This window comes from Myotis lucifugus, unplaced genomic scaffold (assembly GCF_000147115.1).
Source record: "Myotis lucifugus unplaced genomic scaffold, Myoluc2.0 scaffold_222, whole genome shotgun sequence".
Taxonomy (NCBI): Eukaryota; Metazoa; Chordata; class Mammalia; order Chiroptera; family Vespertilionidae; genus Myotis; species Myotis lucifugus.
This window is the reverse complement of record NW_005871270.1, coordinates 1284422-1292436: the sequence shown is the minus strand read 5'-3', so window position 1 is coordinate 1292436 and position 8015 is coordinate 1284422. Positions and strand designations below refer to the sequence as shown.

At 48.8% G+C, this 8015-nt stretch overlaps 1 protein-coding gene across 1 annotated transcript in view; it reads right to left on the bottom strand.

Annotated features, from left to right (window-relative positions):
* ZSWIM5 (zinc finger SWIM-type containing 5) overlaps positions 1-8015 on the bottom strand; it is a 93919-nt gene that overhangs the window by 84524 nt on the left and 1380 nt on the right. The window contains exon 2 of the mRNA XM_006098199.3: positions 7830-7969. Within this exon, the coding sequence (XP_006098261.1) occupies positions 7830-7969 (140 nt within the window). The remainder of the gene's footprint in view (positions 1-7829; positions 7970-8015) is intronic.

Genomic DNA, 8015 nt, shown 5'->3' with positions numbered 1-8015 from the left:
TCAGAGCTAGAGCCAGAGCTAAAGCTGCCCAGAATAAAAAAAGAAAAAAAAAGAAAAAAAGGAGCGGTTGGGAGCTTCAGTCAATCACCAGCCTTAAGGCAGCCCTCAGCCCCTCACCCAGACTGGCCAGGCACCCCAGTGGGGACCCCCACCCTGATCCAGGACACCCTTCAGGGCAAACCAGCCTGCCCCCAGGCCTCTATCCTATATAGTAAAAGGGTAATATGCCTCCCAGCACCGGGATAAGCGGAGCAGCGAGGCCTCCTGGCACCGGATCAGTGTGACAGGGTGCGGCATCCCAACCCCCTGATCGGCCCTGCTCTGTGTGTGACAGGGTGTGGTGCCCCAACCCTCCCCACCCCCCCACAGGCCCTGCTCTGTGTGTGACAGGGTAGAGCCATAACCTCCCCATTGGCCCTGCCCTGAGTGTGACAGGGTGCAGCGCCCCAACTCCCTGATCCGCCCTGCTCAGGGGGTGGTGCCGTAACTCCCCTATTGGCCCTACTCTGTGAGTGACAGGGGGGAGCTCCCCAACCCCCTGATGGGTCCTGCTCTGTGCATGACAGGGGGGAGCTCCCCAACCCCCTGATGGGCCCTGCTCTGTGCATGACAGGGGGCAGCGCCCAACCCCCTGATTGGCCCTGCTCTGTGGGTGACAGGGGGTGGCGCCGCAACCTCCTCATCGACCCTGCCTTGAGTGTGACAGGGGGTGGTGCCCCAACCCCCCAATCGGCCCCACCCTGAGCGTGACTGAGGGTGGCATCGCAACCTCCCAATCCGCCCTGCTCTGTGCATGACAGGGGGCGGCACCCCAACTCCCCAATCAGCCCTGCTCTGAGCCCAACCAGGGGCTGCACCTAGGGACTGGGCCTGCCCTCTGCCACCCGAGAGCAGGCCTAAGCCAGCAGGTCCTTATCTCCCGAGGGGTCCCAGACTGCGAGAGGGCACGGGCCGGGCTGAGGGACCCCCCCTTCCCCCCCGAGTGCACAAATTTTTGTGCACCGGGCCTCTAGTCTAATAATAGAGAAACATGGTAATTAGCCGTACCTCCGCTACCCTTCCCATTGGCTAATCAGGGCAATATGCAAATTAACTGCCAACCAAGATGGCGGCCGGCAGCCAGGCAGCTTGAAGCGAACAGGAGGCTTGCTTGCTTCAGTGACGGAGGAAGCCAACGTTCCCCGCCTGCCTTGCCGGCCTCTGAGCTTGCAGTTTAAGAAATGTTACAAATATAGAAGCTAAACAAAACCCCAGAAACCTGCTTTCAGCCAGCCGGGCTTCAGCCAGCAGGACCGCAACATTGTTTCAATTATAGAACAAACGCAGATCACTGCTTTCAGCCAGCCGGGATCTCAGAGCTGGAATGAGCAGGACCGCAACAGTGTTACAATTATAGAACCCAAACAAACCAGATACCTGCTTTCAGCAGCCGAGGCCTCAGAGCTGGAGCCAAGCCTCAGAGCTAAAGCTGGCCCAGAATAAAAAAAAAAAAAAAAAAGGACAGGTTGGGAGCTTCAGTCACCCGCCAGCCTGAAAACGGCCCTCAGCCCCTCACCCAGACTGGCCAGGCACCCCAGTGGGGACCCCCACCCTGAAGGGGGTGTGACCAGCTGCAAACAGCCATCATCCTCTCATCCAGGCTGGCCAGGCACCCCAGGGGGGACCCCCACCCTGATCCAGGACACCCTTCAGGGCAAACCAGCCAGCCCCCACCCGTGCACCAGGCCTCTATCTTATATAGTAAAAGGGTAATATGCCTCCCGGCACCGGGATCAGCGTGACAGGGGGCAGCGCCCAAACCCCCTGATCGCTCTGCATCTCTGTGTGTGACAGGGGGCGGGGCCACAACCTCCCTATCCGCCCTGCTCTGTTCATGACAGGGGAAGGCGCCCCAATCCCCTGATCAGCCCTGCTCTGTGTGTGACAGGGGGCAGTGCCCCAACTCCCCTATCGGCCCTGCTCTGTGCGTGACAGGGGGGAGCTCTCCAACCCCCTGATGGGCCCTGCTCTGTGCGTGACAGGGGGCAGCACCCCAACCCCCTGATCGGCCCTGCTCTGTGTGTGACAGGGGGTGGCGCCGCAACCTCCCAATCCGCCCTGCTCTGTGCATGACAAGGGGCGGTACCCCAACTCCCCAATCGGCCCTGCTCTGAGCCCGACCAGGGGCTGCACCTAGGGATTGGGCCTGCCCTCTGCCACCCGGGAGCAGACCTAAGCCAGCAGGTCGTTATCTCCCGAGGGGTCCCAGACTGCGAGAGGGCACAGGCCGGGCTGAGGGACTTCCCCTCCCCCCCGAGTGCACAAATTTTTGTGCACCGGGCCTCTAGTATACATATAAAAGCCTAAGCAACCATTCGACCGTTCTCTATGACACGCACTGACCACCAGGGGGCAGATGCTTAACATACAGGCATGGAAACATGGAACAGACTGATGAATCTCAGAGGGAAGGGGAGAGAGGGGAAGGCAGGAAGAGATTAACCAAAGATCTTATATGCATACTAGAGGCCTGGTGCATGGATTTGTGTACCGGTGGGGTCCCTCGGCCTGGCCTGTAGGAATTAGGCAGAAACTGGCAGTACGACATCCCCTAAGGGGTCCCGATTGTGAGAGGGTACAGGGCCTCCAGTAATATAATATTGAGTGAGCGTAAAGATTAACAACATTACTTTTTCACCATAGGGAACCATAACATGGAGAAGGATTTTATATTGCTACATCAATGTATGTTGATGAAGCTTGCCAGTCATGTCAGTTTGTCAGGTGTTGATAGATCTAAGCAAAATAAAAACAGGCTGGCTTTTCCTGAATTTATTAATTCTTCAGGCTTCCCAATAAAATCATGAATGAATAGGAAAAATGTATATATTTTTTTGAAAAGACACAAACCTCCTTTAAGTTTTAGCAAACAAAGGGAAATTAATTTAAAATATGATGGACAGGAAAAGGGTCCACATTTTTAAATTATTAGTAAATTATAGTTTTCCCATTCTTATACCATCTTCAGACTTCTGAATTAATATTTTCCCAACGTTTATACTATTGCTATTTCCATGGGCTTCTTAAACAGTTTAAAAATGCAGATGCTGAGAGCATCTGAACTTTATTACCTTCATAATACTAAGAGATCATCAGACTGTAAGTCAGCGGATCTCAACTTGTGGGTCGCGACCCCTTTGGCGGTCGAACGACCCTTTCACAGGGGTCGCCTAAGACCATCCTGCATATCAGATATTTACATTATGATTCATAACAGTAGCACCATTACAGTTATGAAGTAGCAACGAAAATAATTTTATGGTTGGGTCACAACATGAGGAACTGTATTTAAAGGGCCAGAAGGTTGAGAACCACTGCTCTAAGTCTATTTGCACAGCTTCAAAATTACAGATGTCTATGAAAAGACTAATTTACAATTGTCCCCTTTTAAAAGGAACAATAAAAACAAAAGGAATAATACCTCTGATTCAACACTGTTGTGTAAAAGAAATGTATCCTTTGAGCTTAACAACCTATAGTTCTCTCATTTGTTTACATCAAGCTGGGAAAGTTTTCATTCTGATTCAAAAATCTGATGTTTTCTACAGAGTACTTGCTTTTCAGTCAGTCCATGATTCCCATTAATTACCACATTCCATGTGAAAAATAATCACAAGTGCCTTAGCCAGTTTGGCTCAGTTGATACAGCATGGCCTGCTGGCTGAAGGGTCCTGGGTTCAATTCCGGTCAAGGGCACATGCCTGGGTTGCAGGCTCGATCCCCAGCAGGAGGCGTGCAGGAGGCAGCGGATCAATGATTCTCTCTCATCATTGATGTTTCAATCTCTCTCCCTCTCCCTTCCTCTCTGAAAAAAAAAAAAAAAAAGCCCTGACCGGTCTGGCTCAGTGGATAGAGCATCGACCTTCGGACTGAGGGGTCCCAGGTTCGATTCCGGTCAAGGGCATGTACCTTGGTTGCGGGCACATCCCCAGTGGGAGGTGTGCAGGAGGCAGCTGGTTGATGTTTCTCTCTCATCGATGTTTCTGATTCTCTATCCCTCTCCCTTCCTCTCTGTAAAAAATCAATAAAATATATATTTTTTTTAAAAAATTTTTTTAAGTAATCACAAGTTACTGAATTTAATATATCTCCTTTTTGAAAAAGTTTGTTTTAAATATATTTTATTGATTTTTTACAGAGAGGAAGGGAGAGGGATAGAGAGTTAGAAACATTGATCAGCTGCCTCTTGCACACCCCCTACTGGGGATGTGCCCGCAACCAAGGTACATGCCCTTGACCAGAATCGAACCTGGGACCCTTCAGTCCGCAGGCTGACGATCTATCCACTGAGCCAAACCGGTTAGGGCTTGAAAAAGTTTTTATTGTCTAATTCATTTTCCTTCAAAATTTTTGTTTTGTGTTTGCCATTTTTTTTATTTTTAAGATTTACTAATTTGTTTTTATTATAAGGTCTTTCTGTTTTCTTTATTTAAATCCCTTTAGGAATCTTTTCTTTTAAAAAATGTTGTTATAGAACTACCCTTTCTTCCCTTCCTTCCTAAAGCATCAGTCTTCACTAACTTCCCAATTCTGAGGTTATAACTATAGCTTGGAAATAGTAAGGAAAATATGTAGAATTTTTAATTAGCACCACTCATTAGTAATTAAATTGAGTCTGAAGTGAAGTTATAAACTGAAGAACATGATAACTATTCTGCTTTCTAAATTACTTTCTCACTCATCTTTTGGCAATCCTATCCTGTATAATAAAAGCCTAATATGCAAATTGTCCCCTAGACTGGGAGTTCAACTGCTCACTATGACATGCACTGACCACCAGGGGGCAGCACAAAACATGGCGGGGGTCGGTGATGCAGCACTGGCAGTGCGAGTGGGGCCCGATAGCCCTGCAGAGGGTGACCAGCAGTGGCAGTGGGGGGCGGGGCCGCTACCTGGCTCCCAGGTGCTGTGGGAGCCGGAGGAGGGCGTGGGGGGGGGGGGGGCAGCCCTGACCCATCGCCCCGCAGACAGCAACCAGCGGGCCGACAGACCCTGATCGCTGGATCGGGGCTGGGCCCCAGGCTGGGACAGGGAACTGGGGGCGGGCAGGTGGGCGGGCGAGGGGCTGCGACCTCTCACCGACCTCTCACCGGCTATCTGGGGGCGGGGGTGACGGGGATGGAGGTGCAGTGAGAATGTGGGGTGTCTGCCAAGCTCGCTCTCACTTCCCCTGCTACCCTCCCCCGAGACTCCAGGGCTTGCATGCCACGGAGGCCCCCACGCTCAGGTGCCTGGCACCCACGAGGAGCCCACCCAGCACCTGCACAGCCTCTTCTGAGTGAGCCGGGCGGCAGCCGGGACTGCAGGGGCCGGTCGGGCTCCTTATGGGTTTGTGCAGGAGCCGGTCTGCGAGGCTAGTCGGGAGAGAGGGTGCTATCCATTCGGCTTCCGTGTAGCACCACTGAGTGGCCCAGAGGCCCATGCTACATCCCGGCCAGTGGCATCCGACTGCGCTCACCACCTCTCCGCGTGGGAACTCGGGCACCGTGACTCAGGCAGAGGGGACGTGCAGGGGTCCAGGGGCCCAGATGCTGCCCAGGGCCCAGAGGTCAGCTGGGACCTGCTCTTCCACACCAGATGCTAACGCTTTGATCACTGGCCAGGCCTAGGGACTGCACCCATGCACGAATTTCGTGCACCGAGCCTCTAGTACTTTTATAAAATCTATCTTCTAGATTAAGTCACATACATTTTAAATTTAAAAGATGAGAGATGAGTCCCTAATTTTACATATTAAAAGATGGTTCATGCCTGATACAGAACTCATAAGGATACAGAATGGCATATCCTTTTCTTCCACATTCATTAGCATAAATTAAGGTCAGAAGAATAAAGATTACATAGCTCAGGGTTTTCAAATAGCATTACATACCTAAAAGTGATTAATTCATTCTTCTACCTGCCTTCGTCTATGAAATCCAAAATCTTATGTGTCTTTTCTCTGGTCCCCAAAACTCTCATACAAAACCTCATTACCCCTAATAAGCATGCTATCATATTATAAAAGAAAAATATCTGATTTAAACATGACCTGGATTATCCACAAAATCTGATTTCATTTAGAACTTAACATTATAGTCACTTTCAAAACCTCTTTAAAACTTTTCCTCTACCTTATTTGTCCTCTCAAGTTTGAAAATTCTTTCGAATCCATCTCTTACTATAAAATGACCACTTAAATTGACACATTTCAATTTAAAATATTGTAAACAAGAATCTTAAAAGTTAACTGATCTAAGAAAAAAGTTTACAGACTAATAGAGAAATGCCTATATTCATTTTCATGTTTTCAGTATTTCAATGTTAAAGCTATACATCTTAATTATCTGATTACTCAATTCATTCTTTCAAAAATACACACAAAATAAAAAAGAAAGAAAAAAAAGAAGAAAAAATACACACAAATATACAAAGGACTAGTCTTTTTCAAATAAAACTTCCTCAATCCACTGTCACTGTATTCAGACACAGGATCAATTTAGATAAATTTACATTTCACATTTGCAAAACAAATTGTGGAATACTGTTGTTTTAAAAAGAAACACAGGATTCAGTGATTCTCAATAACCAGAAATAGATTACTTTATATGAAACACCACAATGTACTACTCTTCAAAAAAGAAAAAAAAATCAAATATGTTAATTTTACCTGTGCAGAAGAGATCTAGATGTTTGGGGTTTATGTGTGTTCCTGTGCTTAATTCTAAAAACAACCTCTCTCCAACTCCTTTCAAAAATCAATATTTTTCAAAATAAGTATGTGCATATATCGTACAATAAAATGCATTAAGATAACTCGCACTTCCAGAATGCTTTAATAATCCAAACAGAAAAAAAAAATCAGTGCTTTAATTTTCCACATAGCAAGTCAATGTTAAACAATGTCATTTTCCCCTTTTCTTCCTAACCATTCCAGAAATCAGAACTACTGTATTTTTATATTTAATAAGATTAACAAACTGACTAGAATCGCCGAAGGAGTAAAAAAGACAACAACAAAAAAAAGAAATCATTTTTCATTTTCCCACAAACAAAAAGCAAATAGGGAGACTTGTTAAATGAGACGCATCTGAAAAACCCAACGTGACCAGCTTTTGATTCACCCCAATGTGACAAGGGAGACGGACCCCGCCCCCACTCCGGATTGTGCAGCGCTTTTCTCCTTGGGCGGGGGGTGCAGAGAAGCGAAGCTGTCACATTTCCATCTTCGCTTATTGTTAAGTCCGCAGCCTCGACTCCCAAGTATTTGGTCCAGGAGGAAAAAATATTAAAGCAAGAACATTTGAATTGCCTGAAATGCGCTGTATTTTGTTGATTTTCCCCCCCAATGTTAAAGTTAATTATACCCAGCTTCAATCTGCTAAGACTCCAGACCTGCCTCTGACAGCCTGTCCCTCAGACAGTCCCTGTTAAGATCACTTGCTCCAGATTCACCAACAATTCCCTCCTCGCTAAACTTAAATTAGAAAAAAACGCATTCCAGAAATTATTACATCCCAAAAGGCATTCCTCCCCATCCTTTCTGCCTCTGGTATGGGTGTAGAATGGAAGAGTAAAAGAGACCTATTCGCTCTTCAAAGGAAACGAAACCGGGATGGCGGGCGGGTGCGGGGCGAGAGCAGCGGCGGACCTGCCCGAAATGCCGAGAAAAGTTTGGATGCGGGTCGTCCGTTCCCGGGGAGGGAGCAGAAGTTGGGCGAAAGCCGCGGGCCCGGGCCGGGGATGGGGCGAGGAGCAGGCACCTGCGGAGGAAGAGGCCGGGACCAGACACCATCCCGGCGAGCACCTACCGACTTGCAGCACGTTCTCCACGGAGCCGCTGTCCAGCAGCCGGATGCCACGGCGGAACGGCAGCCCCTCGCCGGCGGCTCCCGGCGGACCACCTATTCCCGGGGAATGTCCAGGCCCGCGAGACCTCAGAGAGCCTAACCTAGCAGAAAAAACCGCACCCGGGGAGGTGCGCGGCGGCCCCCTTC